This window comes from Typopeltis vanoorti, chromosome 9 (assembly GCF_054136105.1).
Source record: "Typopeltis vanoorti isolate ZY-2024b chromosome 9, IOZ_Tvanoo_1.0, whole genome shotgun sequence".
Lineage (NCBI taxonomy): Eukaryota > Metazoa > Arthropoda > Arachnida > Uropygi > Thelyphonidae > Typopeltis > Typopeltis vanoorti.
This window is the reverse complement of record NC_143557.1, coordinates 129,214,851-129,242,520: the sequence shown is the minus strand read 5'-3', so window position 1 is coordinate 129,242,520 and position 27,670 is coordinate 129,214,851. Positions and strand designations below refer to the sequence as shown.

The 27,670-nt window shown below is 37.0% G+C and overlaps 1 protein-coding gene across 1 annotated transcript in view; it reads left to right on the top strand.

The window, feature by feature from the left end:
• Positions 1–27,670, top strand: part of LOC150103537 (junctophilin-1-like) — a 157,275-nt gene that overhangs the window by 59,533 nt on the left and 70,072 nt on the right. Inside the window, exon 2 of the mRNA XM_090398272.1 lies at positions 24,199–24,473. Within this exon, the coding sequence (XP_090254398.1) occupies positions 24,199–24,473 (275 nt within the window). The remainder of the gene's footprint in view (positions 1–24,198; positions 24,474–27,670) is intronic.

The window sequence follows — 27,670 nt, the reverse complement described above, 5'->3', positions numbered from 1 at the left end:
CCTTTAACCTTTAACCTTTGTGGCTGGATGGACCTCAATCCCTTGAATTATAATCCCTTCATCTCTATGAAAAATGGCTTAAATTAATGAGAATTTATCGAGCACCTGGCTCACCCATTTTAGGGCAGTGTGGGAGCGTCTGTACCGATGAGCAGAGCCGCTTTCGGATGTTTGTGTTTCCACCTATCGTTAGCATCGTAGTTAGATGACTCTCGAATGAGTTGATTGGGATGACTAACTGCTTTGGTGAAATATGTAATGGCAGTATAACGGAGAAACATGTGAATATCAGGAATGGCAGCGTCTCGGTGGAGGAGAGCATTCCTGACAAACCACGGAGCATTGAATATCATACGTAGACATTTGTTCTGGATGACCTGTAACTTTTTGATGTTGCCAGAGGGAGGTGTGACCCCAAGTCGGTGATCCATAGGTCAATGTGGGTCTAAAGATTGCTTTATAGATTCGTAGTTTATTTTCAGTGCTGACACGGCTTCTTCGGTTGAGAAGAGAGTAAAGTTGTATAATTGCTGAGTTTGCCTTGCTGCAGGCATAGTCGATGTGAGAGTTAAAGTTCAGGGGGTTATCTAGTTGAATACCTAAATATTTGGTGCTGGATTTCCATGGAATAGCTGTGTTGAAAAGTTTGACTTCTCCGTAGTGGGGTGCCTTCCGTCTTGTGAAGAGAATGGCAGTACTTTTGTCGGCATTCACTGCTATTCTCTATTTCCTGAGCCATTTTTCTAGGTTTGTTGGTGCGGTTTGTAAGCGCTGCGTTGCTAAGTTCGGCCTGAGAGATCTACTCAAAATTGCCATGTCATCCGCATAGCAAGCTGTGGTGGTTGATGTCGTGTTAGGGACGTCAGCAACGAAGATGTTAAAAAGCAGCGGAGAGAGCAACGAGCCTTGAGGGACACCTGCAGTGATTCTTTTCAAAGAAGATTTGAGTCCCCTCAACTTGATCTGAAATTTTCGGTTTTTTAGAAAGGAGTCGATAAGTTTGATAAGGTAGAGCGGAACGTTGGCCATAAATAATTTATAGATGAGGCCTCTGTGCCAAACCTTATCAAAGGCTTTTGCTACATCCAGAAAAACAGCTCCTGTATGTTGTCGCCAATTGAATCCAGTAGTGATGAATTCGACCAGTCTGTGAACTTGTTGTGTAGTACTGTGCCCGGTTTGAAACCCAAACTGCTCTTTCGGTATTGTGTTGTTGTTGTTGCTGTTCACCACAACTTGAAGTCGATTGAGGATGATTTTTTCTGCAATTTTTCGCAAGCATGAAAGGAGACTGATGGGTCTGTAACTTTGCGGTAACTGAGGCGCTTTTCCCTGCTTATGAATGAGGATTATATCTGTTTGTTTCCATCGGGTTGGAAAATAATTTAGTCTGAATATTACCAAATTCGGAAGGGCCTTGATTGTTTTGTTGTTAAGCTTCCTAATGATTGAGTAGACCTCTTTAGGCGAGGTGGGACAGATATTTTCACGGCTGCTAGGCTGCTGGAGCGCAGTACGGACGCGACGCTCAATTTTCTCTATGAAGACCAAATCCGCATGCGCATAATTAGGACTGCACTGAAGTTGAAGAGCTTCAGCGAAGGCTTCTGCCTTTTCATCGTCCCTATAAACTATACTTCTTTCTCCGTGAATGGACTGGATATTGGAACGGTCTGTACGGAGAGTTTTTGCCAATTTCCATAAAGAGTTATCTTCAGTTTTCAGGGAACAAAGTTTTCTTTTCCATTGTTGATTTCTGTGATCTTTAAGTGCATAGCAAAGTAAGTTTGATGCTCTGTTCAGTTCTTGGCGGTCTTGAGGAGATAGCGTATTATGAAAGCGACGTCTGATTTTATTTTTGTTTCTGATTAGAGCAAGGATTTCTTCTCTAAATAGGTTCACTTCAGCTGGAGTGGAAATAGAAGAGGCTGCAGTTAAGCCAGTTTGAATTTTGCTTTCCAGGTTGTTGACTGCCGCGTCAATTTCTTCACGGGAGGAGATATTCGGCACTGAATCCGTGATAGTGTTGATTGTAGCCTTGAATTTTGTGAAATTAGTAAATGACTGACTGGGAATAAGTTCCGGATCCTCTCCCAGTTTTAGAAGTACCGGGTTGTGATCCGAACTGAGGTCGTTAACTACTTGCAACTGGAATTGATGAAATGTGTTTTTGAATATGGCTATATCTAATACATCGGGCCTTCGGTGTGTTCCATAGTGTGTTGGTTCAATCGGACCTGCGATGATAATATTTCTCAGCTTAGCAAAATTGTGAAGGATTTTTCCGTTGTAATTGGCACACTTGCTATTCCATAAGGGATGCTTTGAGTTTAGATCTCCTGCTTCTATTGTTGCTTCCGTAGTGTCAAGCAGCTGAGAAAGATCACAGGATAGCAGAGTTCTGCCTGGAGGGTGATAAACTGAATATATTTTTAAAATGCCTGCATTAATGGTGTAAATTTCTATGCCAGTTTTTTCCAGATTAGTTGTAGGAATCTTTTTTATTTCATTGTAACGGATGTTTTTCTTGATAAAGATTACAGTACCTCCACTTCTGGCAGTAAGTCTATCATTTCTAATTAAAGAGTAATTTCTGAGCTTGGGATTATCACAGGGCCGCAGATGGGTCTCATTAACTAACAGAATATCAATTTTGTAGTGAGCAGCAAATTCTTGGAGTTCTAGAATGTTGTTGCTGAGTCCATTAGAATTCCAGAATGTGACCTGTATGGAATTTATTGTGATGTCCGGATTATACATTAATCAACGAGAATATGACTTGGGTATTTTTAAGAAATCTGTTTGTGTCAGCCTGGTTTGGATTTGATCGCTAAAAGCTGATAGCATTTCTCCCAAAGTGGCAGCAAGCATTGCAGCAGAGTTTTGGCTGCTTGGTATGGTTTCTGCCGATTTGTTGCGTGAGGAAACTACAGAGGCATACGATTTATCAGGTGTTATAGCCCGCACTTTAATTTCCGATTCAGGTTATGTGACTCGCTTCTGGGTGGACGGGGCTACTGCTTCCCTAGCCCTTGTCAGGTTAGATGGGTGGAGTGAACAGCCCTCGTAGTTAGCTGGATGTGGGCTGCCAAAGCAGGAGTGGTTCTTGACTTGGCAGCATGTATGCGATGGATGATTATTTCCGCACTTTACACATTTGTATTCCGCCCTACAAAGCTTCTGCACATGACCATACTTTTGACAGCGGTGGCATTGTCCGGCGGATGTCTTCCTTTTGAGGGTTTCAGTCCTGATAACCAAGTTACAGACAGTCTTAAGGTCATAAATCTCTCGTTGGTCTTTACTGATCTCCACTAAGACCAGAGGCATGGGCCGCTTATCCGCTCTGTACATACGTGATATTTTTATTGGTGCTAATCCTTGCGACTTGAGATCAGTGGCTATTTCTTCAGATGGTATGGTTTCTACTAAACCTCTGATGACCACCTTAAGGTTTTTTTCGCTTTTAAGTTGAAAAGTGTGACATGGGACTTTCAATTCATCTAAATGTCTGGTGAGCAGACGGTAGTCCGATGCACCTTCAGGCTGAATCTGGACTCCTTCATCGGTGTTCTTTGCTGAATTGAATTTGATATTGTTGTTTTTCATCAACTCAGTGATTGATGACCATTTTTCTTTGGATCGTAAGATCACTGGGAATTCTCCCTTTAGGCGGTGTTACTGTATCCGTCTCTGTTACTCTTTCAGTTTGTGTTGTATCCATTGGTGCTTCTCTCTCTCTGAGATCTGAGATAGTATTTCAGGTTCTGCAGCTAGAGACTCCTTTCGCTTCTTCCTACTGACTACTTGAAAGTCGTCATTATCCTCTAGTGTCTGAATATCAGCTGATGTGCTATTTTCTTTGCTGGAATCTTGTGAGGTGTTAGGAACAGGGTCAGGGGATTGATAGTCCTCTGATTCAACCTCTTCTATTTGGTGGATTGCTACCTTTCCTTTGCAGCAGACCTCCTACATGTTTGAAGATTGCCAATAGCTGCTTGAAATCGAGCTCATCATATAGAGAGTCCATAATTTGGCCTAAGAGAAAATAACGGTTGCTATGGTTTCCTGAGTAGTTTGCGAGTGATCCTGTAGACTTTCAGAGTCCACTAGCTAATCCCGCAGACAGCTTAGGCATTAGAGCGTCTACCAGCAAAAAGTTAGTTTATTATAGGTGACTATCATAAAAACAAGGAAAAAGGAGTTTCGGGAACTTACTTGGACACAGTGCAGAGACCTACCTCCCTAAAATACCATTCGTTCACCACTGGTCCTCATTGCGGGTGGAGCCTACCGGCCATCAGACCTCTGCATATTTCATACAGAGGGGGAGATAGTAGATCACGAACTGTGTTAGTTCCAGTGCAATGCGAGCTTCCCGAAAAACCTTATATAAAATTCAACTAGGCAGAGTCTAAAGGAATACGTCCCATCACAATGACAGCAAGAACAACCTTGATCGAGATCACAACCGAAAAATGAAAAATTACAGTCCTTAAATGAAAATTTATAGTCTTTATAAGGACTGGCTTAAAGTGGCGAAGCAAGAATGCATTTCATCTTCCCCGTTATCTGTAGAGGACAGTGTAGGGATAAGATATTATTGAGCTATTAAAGCTATGATCATGGTAGGAGGGTAACAGTAATAGACGAGCCTCAGTTAGAACTTCACTGGCTACAGCATTGCCATCCATTACAACGAATCCTTATATCCTTATCCTTATAAGGACTGGCTTAAAGGGGCGAAGCAAGAATGCTTTTCATCTTCCCCGTTATCTGTAGAGGACAATGTAAGGATAAGTTGTTATTGAGCTATTAAAGCTCTGATCATGGCAGGAGGGTAACAGCAATAGCCGAGCTTCAGTTAGAACTTCATTAGCTACAGCATTGCCATCCATTACCTCCAAGGGTATTGGATTGAATCCTTTTCAATAATCGCCTACAACGAATCCCTTATTTTTTTTTTTTTTTTTTTTTTTTTTTTTTACTGGCTTAAAGGGGCGAAGCAAGAATGCTTTTCATATTCCCCGTTATCTGTAGCGGACAGTGTAGGGATAAGATTATTGAGCTATTATTAAAGCTCTGATCATGGCAGGAGGGTAACAGCAATAGCCGAGCCTCAGTTAGAGCTTCTTTAGCATCCATTACCCTCCAAGGGTATTGGATTGAATGAATCAATCACCGCATCTCACGGTCGATTGATTCACCTAATTCCCTACAACGAATCAATTTATTAGCCATATATATATTTATAATTGATTGTAAATAATTTTTGGTGTATTTAGTAAATTTAATAACAACTTAAAATTTTCAAATAAATGTTTGAAATTTTCATTAAATTAATACAAGATTATATAATAATCTTGTATATATATATATATATATATATATATACGTAAAAAAATTAGCAAATAAATAATATATATACTTATGCGTGATTTCGTATATTAAAAAATGCATACATTTTACTGAGTTCACGAACTTAACCGATCTTGGTAGAAATTGATTTGAAAGATCAATGCACGTTTTGATTCTCTCTTTCTCTCTCTACTAAGAATACGCTGTTCCAATTTTAGACCGTATCTATAAAAATCAAGGTGTGTCTCCTAACCATTCACCATATCAATAACTTCGTGAAGTTCGAGACATTCGATGTGGAAGTAATTAATAGTGCTAGTTGCTAGGCAACGATAATCTGTGGGAGTGGGTGTTCCATGAATCTATATCTTCTTAATAAGTCAAAGACGACAATAAGAAAGCGTGTTCTTCGATCTTCGGCGGTGTGAACAGCGCTTTAAAAGGTAGTCACACATCACAGCAACACCAACGTAAGACGTTAGCCGTTATCCGTGTCGTGTCGTCGTATAATGGCGATCAGGTGGGGCGATATATTTCTACTCCCAACCGTAGGGTGAACCCCAAGTTTGTTGGCTAAATGGACGTCAGGTGTACGCCTTTGGTAAATGTTTGTTCGATGACCTCATTTAGCGAACACCCTCCCCCATCTAATCTTACACGACATTGTGGGTGTCATTGGGAACGATTGTAGGTCACGGGCTCGTTCCATGTTGCTCGCACCGATTAGCACGCTTCCTTTTTCTTTCTCTTTCTGTTTTTAATTGTAAGAATTGGAAATAATACGAATCTATAGTTTGATTGTCACCGCATTGTATAAGGGAAGATTTACAAATAAAAATATGAAATCAGTATGATGGATGGTGTGATTTTTTAAAAATGTTTCTTAACTTCGAATAATTATAAAAAAATAATAAATCATTATCTTGAAGTTTGGTAGAAGAGATGGAAATCATGAGTACAAGTGTCTTTGGATATGATGCAGTCTTTTGGTTTTCTTCTTCGATTTTCCACTGATGAAAGGGTAATTTTTTTGCCTTTTGTTATCGTATTATTCACATTAAAATATTATTTAAATGATTTAATAATAGATTGATTGGAATATATATATATATATATATATATATATATATATCCGCGAAATATTTTTCATGACAGAAAAGCAATCCACTTGACCTTCGCACAGTCTGCTATGACGGATTATTTGGTCGTCTATGAGGAATAAATATGAGCTGTGAATGCCACCAGAGCTGTAAAATCCTTAAAACAGTATAATTAAATGTGATAAACCTTCTACTAGCTGCTTCTGTAGCCCTGTGGAAATGACGTTTGCATTCACAGCTCTAGACCGACTGGAGAAACTCTGCTGTAGGTTCATTTCTAGTTGCTAACGAGAACTTTTTCTTTCGGTTAGGTTTTAGCTAGTTGATCTTTACACTGAAAAGTAGCGTTAATTTCTCCAATAAGTTTGGCTTTTACCTTCTATCTTGTGTAGATAATAATATAAATGTAAGGGTTTAGGACAACAAATGATGGCAATTGTCTATCATACTCTCTCTTTTGGAAACGTATGATTCAGTAATCACTGGGAGTCACTTTGAGTGAAAGCTTGAAGGATAGAAACTAAAAAATAACAGATATTAGACTATTTATTTATTTTTTAATGTAACTTGTCAATTGTAAAGTACGGTTTTAGAATGCATTTTTCTTCAATTTCTTATATTATTAATGCCATAAAATACTGCTTTAATAATATTTTGCGAAAAATATTTAGCGAAAATATTTTTATGCTTCATATAAATATTTTAAAATTTCATTGAAATATCTCCATCTTTAGACACTTGTTTAGGATGTTTATATAGGAATTATAATAAAACAGAAGTCAAATACATATGATACCGATTCTAAATATAATAATTAAATATAAATGATGATACAAATAAAAATGGTACATAATATTATAATAAATATAGATTAAAACACTATAATGAATACAGATTTAAAAAGAAAAAGATTATGAATAAATATCATCTACAAAGGAAAATATATATATAGAAATTATATATAAAATGGAAATTGAGTAAAATATAAAATAAAAGAAAAATATGCAATACGAATTAAGAAAAAATGCATGAAATAGCAATTAATTGCGTTTAGTGCAAATTAAAAAGATTTTTATGTCTCCCACCATGAAAGTTTGGAAAATTATAGTACATAAGTGCCAGTGGGCTCAGAATTTTTAGCAATTTTTATTGTTTTTTGTACTCTTTGATTAGAATTGTATTGCATTGGATTAGACGTTTCGTATGAATTCATCTTTCTCTCTCTCTCTCTCTCTCTTAGCCGCTTTAAAACTTCACAATTTGACCGGGGCGGGGGGGGATTTCTTGTGGACAATTACTTGGATGTCAAAAAAAAAAAAAAAAAAAAGACCAACATTGACTTCATATTGCTATGAACTTGACGCACATTTTTCAGCCACGATAAATTTATAGACATACAAAGGCTTTTTTTAATTTAATTTTTTTTTATATTGAAGCAAAATTCAATGCAGATTGATTTCAGCTGGAAAAGAAAATCTCCAAATCATTAAAACGCGACCTTACAAAAAAAAAAAAAAAAAAATGTAACCCCAAAACTCAGCCTCTCAACTTGCCGACTGTTGGCATACCGATTCAGAAAAAATAGCAGCATCTTTCTGGAAGCATCTCGTATATAAGAATAATACATAAAATGGAAATTGAACACGTGTAATATAAATGAAAAAAATATGATTAATAATCATTCTCAGCAAAACATGATTTTCTCCTTTTTTTTTTCCATTTATATTTCGTATTTCATTACAATTCTTCATTAAATAATGTTCGACTTTAAGGGACAAAAGAAACAGTAACATGCTTTCAAATTTATTCAAAATTCCTGTAAACAGACAGTGATCAATTAAATATTTATTTTATAGTTTCAAAATACGGAAGTATGAGTTATATATGGTTATTGAAGTTCATTGAACTGTAAAGTGAAACCATGTAAATAGCATTTGATCCATGTTCGGTGGGGGGGGAATAAAAGTCTCGAAAAAATGACATCATTTAAGAGTTGGCAAAGGGAAGGCGGGGGTGTAACAATCATTTTAAGACTTTCCAATACAATGAAAGCAATTAAAAAAATATTTTGCTACAGTATGAATACAATTATATCAATACGACATCATTGGTAATGCGATATTTCTAACACAATAATATATAAATCTCATAACTTAAAAGATATTTATAATCAAGATTTTTGTATTTCTATAAAATATAGATGCACGTAATATAAAGAGGAACAATTTTATTTATAATTAAACTAGTTTTAATTTTTATTGAAAAAAATAGAAACAGTCTTTGACCTGTTTTTTTTTTTATAAGATAAGTTTCTTTATATAATTTCTGAAGTATGTTACAAACTGTTTTCCCTGTGTGGCTGCTGGGATAAGAATAGCACCAATGTAGCTCATGCATGTCGTACGAGGCTACTAAAATGGGTACCCAGGGAGGGTAATGGATGGCAGTGCTGTAGCCAATGAAGTTTTAACTGAGGCTCGGGTATTGCTGTTGCCCTCCTGTCATGATCAGAGCTTTAATAGCTCAATAACACCTTATCCTTGCACTGTCCTCTACAGACAACGGGGAAGATGAAAAGCATTCTTGCTTCGCCCCTTTAAGCCAGTCCTTATAAGGACTACAAACATTTGCTGTTGGTTGTAAATCTACCAACAATTTCAATTGCATAGCCGTGGCTGGTCCTTCAGTACCACTCATCTCAGTCCAATTGGCTCCTCCGACGTCTCCTAGATGTAGGTTTCCTACAAAATGTCAAATTGCAGTACAACTTGGATTCACTTGACGAATTAACCTCTGACCCCAACCCTATTCTGCTCCAACTGGGTAATCAGAAGGGACTGTTCACCCCGCCTTACACCTTCACACCTTAGGAAAAACTATCCAATGTGCTCCCAAACTACTTTGGTCCTGTTCCTCATATTAACTCTAAAGAAGAAATTTATTCTACAGTCAATAAATTTACTCAACAAATCAATGCAGCCTTATCATCTATCACCTCAAATACGACGCCTACTTCTAAGCCTAAAAGACTTCCAGAAGATATTGTGAACTTAATCAGGGTTAAAACTAAGGCAAGAAAAAGACACTTTAATACCAGGGCTCCCCAGGATAAAACGTTATTCAACCGGTTGAATAGTGCAGTGAGAGATGCACTGAAGGCCCACAGAAACAAACTATGGGAAGATAAATTAGCTTCCATTTCACCCGGTGATCAAACGTTTGGAAAATGTTAACAAATATCAAAAATAAAAATAAAACTCTTCCTCCTCTCAAATCGGATTTAGACATAGTTCACTCAGATGCTGAAAAAGCCGAAACTATAGTCAAAAACTTAGGAAAGCAGTGCAGCCCTTCTTATGATAACCTGAACTTCAATCATATTTATATAATCCACCGCCACGTCATATACGTACTAAAACAATGTGATACCTGTACCAGTCAACTCACACCTACTTCTCCAGCGAAAAAGAATCTATGACATCATACAAAATTTAAAAAATAAAAAAGCTCTTGGACCTTACGGCATCCCTAATAAAGTTATTAAACTGCTAACCCTAAAGGCCATTGTACATCTTACAACAATAATAAATGCCATGCTTAGATTTAAATACTTTCCCTATGCTTGGAAGTTGGCAGATGTCGTCCCTATTTATAAGCCTGGTAAGCACCCACAGCTGCCACAAAGTAATCCCTCCATCAGTCTGATTTCCAATTTGCGCAAAATTGCTGAAAAAGTCATCCTCTCCAAAATTCAAATTTCTGTAAACAAGCTAAATATCCTACTTATAGAGAAGTTTGGTTTTCGCAAACTACACAGCACTACTCAACAGATCCATAGACTAGTTGAATACATTACCACCAGCTTCAACTGGCATCAATACACCGGAGCAGTCTTCCTTGACTTACACAAGGCCTTCGACAAATTATGGCACTTTGGACTTCTATACAAGCTGATTTTAGCAGACATTCCACTGGATCTGATCCACCTCATTAAATCCTTTCTTTCTGGAAGACGGGTGCAAGTTAAACTAAATAGGGCGGTATCTACCCAGCTGCAGATCTTGGCTGGAGTGCCTCAAGGAACCCTCCTGGCGCCGATACTTTTCTCGATTTACATGGCGGACATCCCGCATAACCCGATGTCATCTATCATTGCTCTCTATGCCGACGATACAGGCCAGATCTCTTAAACCGCATCTTGTTACAAAGAAACTACAGAACCTGCTGAAACTGGAACACTGGTTCTCCATTTGGAGACTGCAAGTAAACCCTCAAAAAAGCAGTCCTTTTCTGTTCACAAATATTCAATATCTCTCAAAGAAGACATCTTTCTATTTAACATCAGGATTCTCTGTAAAACAGAAGCCCAATATCTCGGAGTACTGCTAGACAGAAAACTTACCTTCAGCCCACATACAAAATCCTTATGTGCAAAGGCATCAAAAGTTATCACTCAGCTCTATCCTCTTATCAATAGGAACAGCAATTAATAGATATTAAAATCAAATTGCTCCTCTACTAGTTGATGATTCGTCCCATTATCACTCATGTGTCCCCCGCCTGGAGCCATACTTCAAGCTCAAATATCCTTAAACTGCAAAGACTGCAAAACAAATGCTTACGCATGATCTTAAATGCACCATGGTACATTAGAAATGTTCAACTTCATCGAGACACAAATGTCCCTTATATCTACTCTTTCCTGCAATCTCTCGCAGTAAAGTACTTCTCAAAATCGTCCTCACATCCAAATGAATTAGTCCAACAAGCAGCGAATTATGATGAATCAGAATTATGCAAATATAGACGACCTAAGGCCATTCTAGTTCCCTTTCAAGATCTATAACTTGCCCAACTCGGGCTGAACACGTAGCTCATAAATTTTTCCCTACACAGTAACCTATCAGACAGCATGGATTAAAAGCATTATGCTTCACCCTTATAGACAGTAACGTTCTGCGTACAAAGATCGTGTGGATAAGAATAGCCCCACTGTAGCCCATGCATGTCGTACGAGGCGACTGAAATGGATACCCAAGGAGGTTAATGGATGGTAATGCTGTATCCAATGAAGTTTTAACTGAGGCTCGGCTATTGCTGTTACCCTCCTGAAATTATAGCTCTATATTACCCCATCCATACATTTTCTTCTACTGATAACGAGGAATATGAAAAGCATTCTTGCCTCTCTCATTTAACAAAAAAAAAAAAAAAAAAGATCGTGTCAGGTCTTGGTAGATGCCATACTCTCTCAACCATGCGGAAGCAGTTTAACGAGGCGATAGTGCCACGTAACAATTTTGAGACAGAGAAATTGGAAAGTTGTGTATGCTACTACCGATGTTGTTGTTGTTGTTGTCTGGTGAAGGTTCACACACAGCACTGTCGAGAGTGTGCCGATAGTCCTTCGAAGAGTCGAAAACATGGCTAAAGATAATCTGCGTTGTTGCTGACAGTTAGTTGATGCGAACGGGAGATGGGTGTACGAATCTAAAACACGAGCCACAATCCATCAAATCGTGGTGAAATACAACAATCGTGTGCAAAAGAGCGTATCAGTCTACAATGGGTCTGTTTGGGAGAGGGAATGGAGCAGATCTTCCATCTTATTCACAGTTTATTCATCTAGCAAGAATCCATTCCATCTTACGACATAGCGTATTATCATTCTAGGAGGATAATCCACTAGTGATGAGGTGGAGGAATGTGCATGACCGGAGTCCATAGCAATCCAATCCGAATCAACCGATCAAATCTACATGGATTCATATCCTGGAAAAATATCTTCAGAACTTCCAACGAATTCAGACTGTTCTGATTAAAGCTGATGATACTACTCGGTAGTAGATAAGCATTACTAATAAAAGAAGCCACTCGGTACATATTTGATATATTGTGTAATTTTTAACAGTTATATATATATATATATAAGTTCAGCAACATACTTGTATGGATTGGTAGGACAAATTCTGAGAAATATATCATCATTTTTCATTATTCATCATTATTATTTCATCATTATTATTTCATCATTTATCATCATCATATTTTTATATCATCATCACTCAGTCATTGATCCACTGCTGGATGAAGGCCTTTCCAAGATCACTCCAAGATTGTTTGTCAATGACTTTTCTTCCCCATATCACTCCTGCAAATCTGATGATGTCATCAATCCACCGTGATTTAAGTTGGCGTCGTAGTCGTTTTTCCTCTCGTGGAATCCAATCCAGTACTTCTTTGGTCCATCGTTGATCTTGTCTTCGAGCAATATGCCCAGCCTATTGCCACTTCAGATGTTTCACTCTTCCTATGATGTCATAGACTTTGGTTTGATTTCTTATCCATGTATTCCTTTTGTGATCCAGTCTTGTGATACCAAACATACTTTCTTTCCATACTAAATTGTGTTGTTTTTAATTTTTGAATTTCCTTTGCATTTAAGTGTCCATGTTTCACAACCATATGTCAGTATAGGAAGAATACATTGGTGAAAAACTTTTTTCTTCAGGCATAATTATAGTTGGCTTTTGAATATTGAATGTAATTTTCCAAATGCTTTAGACACAAGCATCGTGAGTCTTTTAATTTCGTCTATGATATTTTGTTCTATTGATATCTGTTGTCATAAGTATATGTAATGCTTAATTTCATCGCTACTGATTTTTATTATTTCTGGTTTTACTTAGCCATTGAACAGTCCAGCTGTTTTGCTAATAATTTGATGTTCATGGATACCAGTCTGTAATTTATGATAGTTGAAGTAATGATATCTATGTCATCTGCAAAGCGTAAGTGGCTTAAGTATCTTCCATTTATCTTCAGGCCTTTCTCTTTATAATCGAGAAGTTTGAATATTTCATCAGACACGTTGTGAATAGTTTAGGCAATATTGTGTCACATTATCTTATGCCTCTTTGTATTTCCGCAGTGGATATGTTTCCACTGAAATGGATTGCTGTTGTGGCATTGGTGTAAGGTGATATGATGGACATCTAATCCACTTGGTGGTTTCGTAGTGCTTTAAGTATAACTCAAATTTTTACTGAATCTAAGGCTTTCTCATCATCAACGTATAGCTTTTACTAACTTTTTTTATCTAGATGGGTGAAGCAAGAATGCTTTTCATATTCTCCGTTATCTGTAGAAGAAAATGTATAGATGAGGTGTTATTGAGCTATAAGCTCTGGTCATGGCGGGGTAACGGCAACAGCCGAGCCTCAGTTAAAACTTTATTGGCCACAGCATTACCATCCGTTACCCTCAGATTTTTCTCTTCTTACTGCTAACGTTGTGGTCTTCATTATCTTTTCTGAAGGGTGAAGCAGATGCTTTTCATATTCCCCGCTATCTGATGAGGAAACTGTGAGTGGAAAAATTTATGAGCCAATTGCTCGCTCTGAGTGGGCTTGAAAATTTGTCATCAGAATTGAAGTTTAAGATATCTTTTGGTCTTTTATGTTTGAAGTAATCTGTTGCGTCGTTATTTTCAACTAGTTGAATCAATTTGTTAGGGTGCACAGATGCTTTTAACTTATTTCTATAGTCTGCATGAAGGTGTAAATATAGGGCACATTTGTGTCCCGATGAAGTTGCACAGTTCGTATGAACCATGGTGCGTTGAGGATCATTCGTAGACTTTTATTTTGCACACGTTGTAACTTGAGAATATTAGTATTAGCGGTGTGGCTCCAAGCCGGAGAAGCGTAGGTGAGTATAGGACGAACCATCAATTTATATATGAGTAGTTTCATTCTGGTGTTCAGCTTGCTAGGTTCTTGTTAATTAGAGGATAGAGCTGGGCTCTGGTTTTTGATGTCATTACACAGGGAGTCTTGATATGGGAGCTGAAAATCAGTTTCTGTCCAGTAGTACGCAAAGATATTTGATCTCACTTAGCCATGGGATTTTTGTGTTAAATAAGAGGATGTCTGCTTGTGTTAAATAAGAGGATGTTTTTAAGAAGCATTGGTCTTCTGGAGAACAGTACGGCTACGCTCTTCTGAGGATTCACTTGGAATCGCCATTTGGCGAAATATTGTTCGATTAGCAGTAGGTTTTCCTGCAGTTTCATGATGGCTAGGTGCAGCTTCAATAATCTTTCTAATATCGCTGTATCATCCGCGTATAGGGCTTTGATAGATGCCAATGGGTTGTGCGGGATATCACACATGTATATGGAGAACAGAATCGGTGCCAGTAAGGATCCTTGTGGGACTTCAGCCAAGATGCGTTTTTGTGCTGATACTGCACCGCCAATCTTAACTTGCATACTCCTGTCAAAAAGGTATGATGTAATTAGATTAATCATTTCCAATGGTATTCCAGTTGAGGTCAGTTTGTATAGCAAACCATAATGCCAAACCTTATCAAATGCACTGGCTATGTCAAGGAAAACAGTCCCAGTGCATTGACGCCAGTTAAATCCCGTGGTGACATGTTCCACTAATCTGTATATCTGTAGCGTGGTACTGTGAAATTTACGGAACCCAAACTGCTCCTCAGGAAGAATGTTTAGCTTGTGTACTGATTCTTGGAGTCTGATAAGAATAATTTTCTCGGCAATTTTGTCCAAATTTGAGATGAGGCTGATTGGTCTGTAATTTTGATCAATCGCTGATCTTTTCGAGACTTATGGATTGTCATTATGTCTGCCAGCTTCCAGTAGGAAGGGAAATGTTTGTAGTGGAGGATGGAGATTATTATGTTAGTCAGATGTACAATAGCTGTGCGAGGTAGTAGTTTTATCACCCTGATTCCGTCAGGTCCGGGACCTTTTTTGTTCTTTAACTTCTTGATTATATCATATATTTCTGCAGGTGATGTGGGTGCAATTTCACTGGAGCATGTGACAAAAGATTTGAGCGAACATCTGACATGTCGATGGATCTTATATATGTGACTGAAATCTAGATGGTCATATGAGGGTTTACATTGCTTTTCTAATTTTTTTTGCTATTGCTTCGGCTTTATCTGCATCAGTGTGGATGAGGCCTAGATCTGTTTGGAGAAGGGGAAGGGGTTTGTTTTTATTTTTGATCTTTCTGATTAGGTTCCATATAGAGTGGTTATCAGAATAGAAGTCAATTTTTCTTCCCAAAGTTGACTTCTATGTGCTGTAAGGGCATTTCTTACTGCAGAGTTGAGTGTTTAAAATTCGTTTGTCCTGTGGTGCTCGAGTGTTGTGATATCCATTTCTTGCTTTGTTTTTCTCCCTGATCAGGTCCATGATATCTTCTGGAAAGTGGTTGGGTCTGAGGGTAGTTGTGGAAGTAGTAACTGCTGCACAGGCTGTGTTAATTTGTTTAGTTAGATCTTTTACAGCTGTTTCAATTTCATCTTTGGATTTAATAAGCATCACGGGACCAATATATTTCGGGAGTACCTTGGACAACCTTTCCCATGGTGTGAATGAGTGGGGGGGGGGGAGACAGTTTTTCTTGGTTTCTCAACTTTAACACAGTATTGGATTGTGATTGGATGATAGATCATTAAGTGTTTCTATACTGCACTGGAGTCTTACATTCTGTAGCATGACTATGTCCAAGACATCAGCCAGACCATATGTGTTGTGATGGGTAGGTTCAGTAGGACTTGCTACAACCACGTTGTTGGATCCTGTATAGTTTGCTAGTATGTGTCCGTTTTTATTGGTAGAACGGCTATTCCAGACAGGATGATTAGCGTTTAAGCATCCTGTCTGGAACTGTTATCATCCATTGGACATGAGGGAGCCATGATAAGGCTCCCTCATGTCCAATGAGCCTCAGTTATAACTTCATTGGCTACAGCATTGCCATCCGTTACCCTGGAAGTCCTAAAAAGGACACTCTGCACATAAAAATATATAAATATTACTGCTAACGTAGTTGATCGAGTATGTTTTATATGTATTACCGGGAAAGTGTGAAAAGCAGACATTCTATAGAATGCCTAGGCATTTTTTGGCAAAGTATGAAATGCCTGTTTTTTTTAATATTTTACATGCTTTCCCTAGGCATTGTATAGAATGACAAATACTATTTTGGATATATTTTCATTTTGAAGTTTAAAATTTTTCCGCCAAGGGAAGGTTAGGTGCTGGCAGTTGTTAAGAGTGTGACAGACGATGGGTTTTTATTGACTTGGAACTGCTGAAGGAATTTTAAACCAACTCTATGCCATATCACAATTCACTTGACGTCACAAGGACTTACTGAGAGATGGAGACGTTCTGGAATGGCATTTTGAATTGCACTTAACTGCCTTTTTCATACAAAAGCACTTGGCTGACCGGATTGATATTTCGTGGTCAGGAACGTCTCCAACTCTCAGTAAGTCCTTGGGACATAAAGTGAATTGTTATCTGGCATAGAGTTGGTTTAAAATTCCTTCAGAAGTTCCAAATCTGTAAAAACCAACGTCTGTCACACTCATAACAACCGCCAGCACCTAACGTAACCTAATCTTCCCATGGTAGCAAAATTTAAAACTTCAAAATGAAAATATATCCGAAATAGTATTTGTCATTCTATAAAATGCCAAGGGAAAGTATGTAAAATATTTCAAAAAATAGACATTTCATACTTTGCCAAAAAACGCCTAGGCATTCTATAGAATACCTGTTTTTCACACTTTAAAGTTCTTACAAGAACTGGGAGATGGACTGAGTCCTTGACTCTTCATCCCGTTATCTGAATGAAGAAAATCTCTGTGGATAGTATTTTATTGAGCTAAAAGCTCTTGTCATAGCTGGGTAACGGCAGTAGCCGAGCCTCAGTTAAAACTTCATTGGCTACAGCATTGCCATTCGTTACCCTGAGAGTCCTAAAAAGACTTTCTCTACTCCTATCACGCTGCAATCTTTCACATTTTGCTGGTAACATATGCATTAATGACAGATGTTTCTTAGTTACAGTTGAAGGTATATACTATGTTCTTTAAATTTTATAAAATTGATCAATCTATTTGAAGTAAATGATTATGAATTTTTAGCATAATATAAGTTACAATAATATTTCTTAGAAAAATATACAAATTATATTAACCTGTGTAAACTCTGTAAAAATAATATGAATGACGTCAAAGACCTAACTATAAATCATTTTTTGTTAATGAGAGATTAGTGATTTTCAAAATACATCTTAATTTCCTTTAGGCTGCATGAATAAGACACTTTTCAGCCTTTTTTTCAACCTAAAACGTTTTTATTAAAAACATATCGAAAGATTTCGATATATTTTCTTAAATAAAAAAAAAAAAAATTTCATTTCATTCTTATTTAATTCTTCAGATTTGTGTATATGTTGTGTATTTAAAATAATAAATTAGAATCGCTTAAAACAGTTTTTTTTTTTTTTCATAAACAATTCGATTAAAATTATACGTACTAATTTCCTGAATTACATTTTCGTTTAAAATGTAGTTTCTAATTTTTATTCTAAGAAATATTCGATCAACAGCACTCCTACTGTGGACAGGTAGGAAAATTAAAATAATAAATAAATAATAATAATAATCGTAGATTTCACTGGACGTTGTACTCCTAAAAGGCGGGAAAATATCTGACAAGTTTCGTCTGCTTTTGCATTAGTTAAATATACTGTATTTTTATTTTAAAGTTATTATATGGATAATTTTTACGTTAGTCAATAACTCCCTAAAAAATCGGCAATAATTAATACCCTTTAGTTGGAAATATTGCTGATCTAATGCGACAGGGAATGACAGAAAATAATAATTTATTGTGATACGATTCCTAAAAGAGGCAAACTCTTTAAGTGTTCATATAAACCCTCTGTCCAAAAAGAAACCGAACTTTTGATAGAAAATAAAACACAGGCTAATTATAATTATTCAAATCATTTATTTCAATCAATATACTCTCCCTCAGTTTCGATACAGCGTTTGGCACGATCAATTAATTCGTTAAATTAGTTTTTTTTTTATATCGGTTTATGGAATACTGTTGAGAATCATGGTTACTGCTGCTTGAACGTTTTGAATTGTGTCGTATCGCTTTCCTTTCATCGGCAAATGAAGTCGGGGGGGGGGGGGAGAGAAAGGAGTCACAGGGTGCTAAATCAGGTGAATACGACGAGTGATCTAACACACAAACTTGTTTTTTTTTTTGCTCAAAAACTCTCTCACAATGTTCGAACGATGAGGTGGTGCATTATCGTGCAAAAGTGACCAGCAGCCTGCATCACGATATTCATGCCGTACGCGACGAATTCTCGTTATCAATCGCTTCAAAACTTCGAGATAAAAGTCACCATTCACCGTTTGGCCAAGCGGAACGAATTCTTTGTGGATAATTCCTTTGAAATCGTAGAAACAAATCAGCATTGTCTTTACTTTTGACTTCTCCAAGAGACCTTTTTTCGGATGTCCCTCTTCTGGTGGTCTCCACTCAGCACTCTGACGCTTTGTTTTTTTGGCTCATACTCAAAACACTACGTTTCGTCACCAGTAATGATCGTTTCAAGGAAGAATGAGTCCTTACGAGCGGTTTTAATAAGGTTCTTGCAGCGTTCAATTTGATACATTTTTTGGTCGTCAATCAACTTGTGGGGAACAAATTACGAATTCAATTTACGAAGGCCTAAACTCTAGGGTCAAAATATTGTGCACAGTTGATTTTGGAATCCCCAATTCATCTTCAGTCAATCTCACGGACGATTTCGGGTTTTCTTTGATGAAATCAATCACGCACTTTTTGGATGTTAACTTCGCTCAGTCCAGTCCTCAAGCGTCTCACGACCACTTTGAAATCACTTAAACCACTCGTAAACTTGAGTATGGGATAAGCATTCATCACCGTATGCTTTTTGAAGCATTTGATGCGTTTCGGTGAAACTTTTACGAAGTTTTACACAAAAGTCAAGCGAAGTTCTCTGTTTGAAACTCATTTTCTGACCGCTTTCTTGGCACAATAACTCGGCTTCTAATGAAACAAATGTCATAAACAGTTGACACAACATTAATGAAGGTTTCCGCTTTCGACAACAAAAATATACAACAGGTGGCGCCACTAGTTTCTTCTATTTTCGAAAAGTTCGGTTTGGACAGAGGGTGTATTTATTTGTTATTTGTTTACAAAGATTTGAAGGTTGCAGTACTGTCGAAAATTAAATATATTGGATATTTTGGCTGACTTGCTGCTTCGTGTAAGTAGTGCAATACCATGGCAATCATTCGGAAAAATATGTAATTTTAAGTTTTGAATTCACATCGAAACTTTTAGGATTTCTATAAAACATTTTTCTACTTGATCGAAAATAACAAAGGATACTTCAATTTATTTGTTTGCTTTTTCTTTATGTATTTTTTTTTAAATCTGAACGCTATGGAAAGAGGTGGTCTATAATGTATCGTTTTTTCTAATATAAGTTTTTATTTATTCACTACACCAATCTCGGCCTCGTGCAAAGAAGCAATTCAAGACGAATTACACTCTTCAATAATTCAACAGAGTAGTAACGGACAGATAGAGAACCCAGCGCTTAATATGAACTTGGTCGATTTATGCCTACCATTTTCGTGGAGACCGATACAATGACGTGATTTGTGTGACAATTATCAACGTAATTAATTATTAATGCTACAGCTTATGACTTGGGAGGCCAGTGGTGTTTTTCCTTGTGCTCATAAATTGGCGTCATTACCTAGGCTTGTGACGGAACCTGCTGATGTTTTAGATTCATTGAATGTATTATGGTTGGAGAGAGAGAGAGAGAGAGAGAGAGAGAGAGAGGTTACAGATGAGGGGAAAATAAAGCCTTTTCCATAAAAACATAATATGGAAATTAAACAATATTTAATCAAAATGTTATTGTAAAATTAGTTATAATAATAATTCAAATAAATTATTATTACTACATTAATTATTTTCTTGATTAAGTGTAATAGACTTAGTAAATTAGTTAGCTACAGATATGAAAACTTAAAGAGAAAAACAATTTAAAAAAAACCGAAAATGTTACTTTACTTTTTTTAAAAAAATATCCGTTTTGCCAAAGAAACCGATCATTATTTACTCGAAAAACGAGAAAAAAATTATTATTATTATTATTATTTTATAATCCGGCTCTAGAGCTCAGTATGAGTTTCCAGCCTTCCAGTAAGCAAGTGTGTGGGATCACATCGGGTGGTGAAAATCATTTACCATTGAAAGCTATGATCTTAGAGTCTTCACAATTAAATGAGTGCAGTGGATTTTAATTAATTATTATTAAAATACTAAGGGTTTTAGCAATACGTTTTTATAACCAATTTTTGTTTTTCTGTTAATTACACTTGACTGTTGGTTGTTTATCCTTTATGTATATTCTGAAAATAAATTGGAATCACGAACTTTGAGCTGCTAACTACATACTTTATTCTGAATAAGAATGAAGTATGTAGTTAGAATTCAATTATTGGAATTCACTGGATTCACATCCAGTTATATTCCACTTGCATTAGCGATATGGTATAACTGCTGTTTATATGTTTGCAGTTCTCTTGGCCAAACTCTTTGGGATATGATTACTGAAAGCAAACCATCTGTGGTAATATGTTTTAAATGGGGGAATTTCCACAGATGGTTTACTTTGGCATATGCATCGTCATGCAGATGGGCACACCTGTTGTTTGAACAGCTGCATACCTTGAAATAGTTTCAAGGTGATAATTACAAAATATATGAAAAGTTATATACAAAAAGAACTGTTGGTATATGACGTATAAATATCGCATATTTATGTCAAGGTTAACTAATTATAGGAGAACTGTTGCTTGGCAACAAACCTCCCTCTTGTCATCAACAAACCTTCTTCTTGTCAACAACCTTTCATACATGTGTGTGTGTGTGTGTGCGCGCGTGATTAAACACTGAAGGAACATGTAACTACTAATTATTACTGTTAACTTAATTAGCATCACTAGTTTCATCTCCTGTAAACGAGCTTTTCGGGCGTTTTTTTTTTTTTTTAGAGTTTTACCTTGATTATCTTGATGGACTCGTGTTTCACTCATGATTTCTCCATGAGTGCAGGTCACAAAGATGTCTCCAATGATCTCGATCTTGAGCCTCTCTCTTCCATGTTATACCCATAGATTTCACTAGTGGATCTTCCCATCTTGTAGGTGGTCTTCCTGGTTTTTCTCTTTATTCTTGGTTGCCAGTTGAGTATTCTATATGTCCAATCGTTATCCCTGAGTCTGGCTATGTGACCTGCCCATCTCATCCTGTTTTCATATACTACAGTTACATCTTTTATACCTGATCTCTTTCTTAGTTCCGTGTTTCTAACATGTTCCATTCTGCTGATGTTACAAATCCTGCGTTCTATTGCACGCTGAGTTATTCTGCGAATCTCTTCTTCTTTTCTTGTCCTGTTCCATGTTTCTGATCCATATGTGAGTGATGGAAGTATGTCACTATTAAATAGTTTTGCCTTCGGAGAGATGTCAAGGTTTGGATCAGTAAGTGTTTCTTTTAGTCTGTTGAATGATAGCCATGCAACTTTCTTTCTTTTTTGCTAGTTCTTCAGATAAATCGTTATTCATTTTTATTGTTTGTCCTAAGTAATTGTAGGAGTCGACTTGTTCTATAGGGATGTTATTAATACAGAGGTGACTGTCACTTGTGTAGATGTTTTTGATCCATTTTGTTTTTTCTAGATTCATTTCTAAGCTTATCTTACTGCTGTTTGTGTATACTTTTTCACTCGTTTCTTCTAGGTCTTTTGGGTTGTGGGATATCAGTACTAGATCATCGGCAAACATAAGAATTTGTAGCTTTTCACCATCTATGCTTATTCCTCCGTTTAGGTCTATTTTTTTTTTTTTCAGAATGTATTCTAAAGTGCTGGTAAATAGATTTGGGGAGATCACATCGCCTTGGCGGACCCCTCTCTTTATATCAATATTTGTAGGTTGATCAAATAGGGTTATTTGTGTGGTCTGATTTTTGTTAATTTCTTTTATCATGTGGATATAAGTAGGATCCACATTTATTTCCAGTAAGGCACTGATGACTGCATTGTGTTCTATGGTATCAAATGCTTTTTTAAAATCAATAAAGAGGAAACATAGAGGGATTCGGTATTCTCTGCATTTTTCTGTTAGTTGTGAAATGACTGGGATATGATCTATTGTGGAGAAGCCTCTTCTGAATCCTGCCTGCTCTCTGCTGGAGTTGTCTTCGAGAGTGTTTTGGATTCTGTTCAGTATTACTCTGTTCATGATCTTATATATGTGAGAGAGTAGACAGATTGGACAATAGTTTTTTATGTCTTCCTTGTTCCCTTTTTTGAATAGAAGTATGGTTTTGAGGTTTTTCATTCCTCTGGAATCTTTCTTTCTTTGAAGTACCACGTGAATCTGGCAGCCAAGGCTTTGAAAATAATTGGTCCACCTAGTTGGATTTCTTCAGCCTTAACATGATCAAGTCATGAGACCTTTACTCATTTTCTTAAGTACGTGTTCTATTTCTTCTGGAAGTACATCTGGTATATTGCTTGGTTTTGGAATGATAGGTTCTGAAACTTGACACTTAGTTGCATAAAGATCATTATAAAAATTCTGCACAATTTCTTCTATCCTTTTTCTATTAGTATGTTTTTCTCCATTTTAATCCTGTATTTTTGAGGGTACCTGATGTTTTTATTATTTATTTACTTATTTATTACATAATCCGGACACCCTACTCTACAGACCAAGCATGAAACTTTTCCTAGCCACTTCAGGCCTCCAATAGCTAGGATGTTATCACACCTGGAAGTGAAAATCATTTCTTACTTACACAATTACAAAGATTTGAGCCCACTGCAGAATTCGAACCCTCCGCTTAATAGCCGGAAAGCAGAAATACGACGAGGGGGGTCTGGAAAGCTCTGTAAAACACCTAGTACATACTAGTAGGAGAATTATGAAGATAACTTATCTTTTTATATTCTTATTAGGGGAGCTCCCCCCCCCGAGTTTCCGGCTGGTAAGCCGGTTCTCCTTCAATTCTGATGACTCGAGACATGTGACAACAATGTGTTTGTCTCATGAAGGCAAACACATTATTGTTGGACGTTTCAAAAGAATGAAGAGACAATAAACGTGACATTAAAACGTTTCAAATTTCGGCTTATCCTTATATATATATAGAATAGATATCCTCGTATGTTTTTCGTATACAGTATCTTGGTGTGAGATTCTTATGCGAACTATTATTCTAATATATAGATAAGCATTTATAATGAATGAATATTGGAAACGGACTATCATATCAGATAAGAAAAAACAATATTGAAATTAATGAAGCTATTTCCACTTTCGCCACCTTCGAGTTGCCCTGCATGTACGACGCACATATGACCTGTAAAGGTGGCGCAAGCTCCTACCTAAACTGTTTGCATTATTGAGTCAACTACAGTCAACCATAATTATAATGGATTTTTACTGCCAAGTTTGTCACATGATTCTCACAATAGCGCTCATGTTCGCTATATTATTCCACACAAGTATTAATCATTTGTCAGTGATTAATTACAAAGTATTGTAATTATTTACCGTTTAGATTAATTGTTAATTATTCTAATTACTTTCATTATAAAGATTAATTATAAACTATTATTATAATTCAGATTTTTCACGAAGGCCATCTTATACGACAAAGATTGGCTAACTAAATTAGCAAACCTCATAAATAAATTAGCAAACGAAAAAAGATCTTATCTTATAAATCGAAATGAAAATATTACAACTTTCTTCTTTCTTTATTCAGGAACCTACCAGGGCCAATGGATGAAAGGAATGAGACACGGCTATGGAGTTCGGAGCAGTGCACCATTTGGTTTGGCTTCACATTACCGTCCGAAAAATGTGCATTCATCCATGACCTCGTTGCACAGCGAACACATGGAACCAGTAAGCGAAAGGGATCGAAGGGTGGATGATTGTCGAGGGGGATTTGTCCTTAAAGCAAGAAGTGACCAACCAACTCCAAGAAGGAGGTCTCTAGTCGAGAAATCAGGGGACCTGAAGAAAAGTATTCTTCATGTAAGACATTTAAATCGAATTCACATAAATCACTTACTAATAAGTAATTTAAATGTTATTCACTATTTATTAATAGTTATTAAAATAATTAAAGAAAAATCTGAGGAATGTTTGCTTGTGAAACTCCAATATTCCAACCACCATCGTATGTTAGGTGAATCCAAACAGAAAGCTAGCAACCAAATGACAAATGTCAGAAGTTAGACTGCGTGATGGTGGCTTACTTAATAGGCTATTGTGCTAAACCAATACGTCTAATTCCTTAGAGATACGAAGGGACCCACCTTAACATTCCCCAAGCTTTTCCATGGCATTTGTCCAAAGATGGGTAATATAGATGCAAGAAGAGATTCCCAGTTGATCGATAATGGCGAATGCTTACAGGTGGTCGTTTATTAGTGGAGAGAGAGGCTTGAAGATATCTTAGAAATTCACTTCTTCTTATTGTGCTATCTTCTATCGAAGGTCAGCGACCATCTTGGCGAACAAACCGCCAAGCTGGTCGCTGACCATCTTGGCATTCACTAATAATGGGTTTTCTTTTTTAGAAATACAGCCTCTGTCCAACAAAAAACCGAACTTTTCGAAAATAGAAGAAACTAGTGGCGCCACCTGTAGTATCTTTTTGTTGTCGAAAGCAGTAACCTTCATTAGTGTTGTGTCAACTTTTATGACATTTGTTTCATTAGAAGCCGAGTTATAGTGCCAAGAGTGACAGTGTGTTTTGACGAACGATCGGTCATCACGATATTCATGCCGTACGCGACGAAGTCTCGCTATCAATCGCTTCAAAACTTCGACATAAAGCTCACCATTGACCGTTTGTCCAGGCGGAACGAATTCTTTGTGATAATGCCCATGGAATCGTAGAAACAAATCAGCATTGTCTTTACTTTTGACTTCTCCAAGCGATTTTTTTCGGATGCCCCCCTCTTTTGGTGTTCTCCACTCAGCACTGGCGCTTTGTTTCGGTCTCCTACTCAAAATACCACGTTTCGTCACCAGTAACGATCGTTTCAAGAAAGTTTGAGTCCTTACGAGCGGTTTTAATGAGGTTCTTGCAGTGTTCAATTCGATACTTTTTTTGGTCGTCAGTCAACTTGTGGAGAACAAATCGCGAATTCAATTTACTAAGGCCCAGGTTCTTGGTCAAAATGTTATGCACAGTTGATTTTGGAATTCCCAATTCATCTTCGATTAATCTCACGGACGATTTCGGGTTTTCTTTGATGAAACGTTTTGGATGTTAACTTCGCGCAGTCCAGTTTTTGGACGGCCCAGCTTTTCGTCGCCCTCAAGTGTCTCACGACCACTTTGAAATCGCTTAAACCACTCGTAAACTTGAGTACGAGATAAGCATTCATCACCGTATGTTTTTTGAAGCATTTGATGCGTTTCGGTAAAACGTTTACCAAGTTTAACACAAAAGTCAATCGCAGCTCTTTGTTTGAAACTCATTTTCCGACCGTTCGTCAAAACACGCTGTCATTCTTGGCATTATAACTGGACTTCTAATGAAACAAATGTCATAAACAGTTGACCCACCACTAACGAAGGTTGCCGCTTTTGACAACAAAAAGATACAACAGGTGGCGCCACTAGTTTCTTCTATTTTCGAAAAGCTCGGTTTCTTTTTGGACAGAGGGTGTAAAAGCATAACAATGGGAATGTTATAGCGTTTGCTGTGACACGTATACTGCAAATATATTTTTAAGACTTCCCATAATTCTTTGGTATTACAGATGTGTGAGAGTGTGCCCAAGACACACATCATATTGGCTTTAAGTCACTAGAGGATTCATGGAATATTATAATAAACTTTCTCGGTACAGATCTCGCAAAAAAATACTTTCGTGCGACACGAGAAAGAGATGGGAAAGTCTGCTCTTAATACTCGTATAATTTTTTTGTTGGTGTGCGGGAATGATTATGTGCAGGTTATTATGTAATGCATGGATGTCTTTACCTGCTTACAATTACTCCTCATCACATTAACGTACATTATAATAACTAATTGCAAGTTACTTGCATGATAATACAAGAAGCGGTACCTCTTCTGTGGAGCTTAATGCTACAAAATTATATACCGTTTGGCTTGATCTAAATGCAGCAGAGAAAAAAAAACGCATAAATATAGCATGATAAAAAAAACACCTTACTTAAAAATAAGTTCTTTTAGTTCTTTTGCTGCTCTTTGAGATCCACATCCTTCCTTTTTGTTTTACGCTTACGCCTAAACCAGTGTTTCCCAACATGGGGCGTACGCCCCACAGAGGGGCAATTTGAATATTTTGGGGGGACAATTAGAAAATGACGTTGCATTCGTCACCTCATCACCGATATACTCAAAACACTCACCACTGTTGGCGATAAATTGTCGATGTTGCAACCCTGACTTTCCGAGAAAAAAAGCTGACATCACTAATACAGCAGTCAACATAAATACAGTATCAAGAAGAACTTCCAGAAAAGCAAAATGATGAGTCCATTAGAAATTAATTCAACATAAAAGGAACAATGGCATGGCTTTGTGACGAGACAGAAACAAAATACCGAAATTCAACTCGTTTTGCAAAAAAAAAAATAATAAATAAATAAAAATAAAAAAATAAAAAATACTATTGCCATTCCCGTCGTCATATTTAGTTGAATGTGGCTTTAGTGCTGTAAATGGCTTGCTACTGAAAAAAAGAAATCGTCTGGATACCACAAACCATGGGAATTTGAGATTGAAAATGACTAAATGAGTACCTCAAATAAAAACTCTTTGCAGCAGACATCAAGCTCAAGGATCGCATTAATTTGTATTTTATTTTCCCGGGTTCAGTTCGATTTACGTTTTATAATATACAAAGTGTAATATAAAATTGATATTCATTGAAGAAAGTCAAATTAAAAACAGTTTCACCTATGCTCCTTTTTTATTTAAAGTACATATTTATACTTTTTCAAAACTTGGCTGAGTATTATGCTAGGGAGGGGGGGAGCATCAAAATCTTTGAGGCGTTGAGGTGGGGCATGGTCCAAAAACGTTGGAAAACAGTGGCCTAAACCCACGCTGTACGATGCAGGGCTTTCAAAACTAAATCAAACAGAATAGGTTGGTCGATCCTTATTTCCGCAGTCTCCTATGTCCATTGTCTTGATAGTTTGCATGCTTTGCGGGATGAAAAACCGGAGTTCATGGGAGAAAGAAA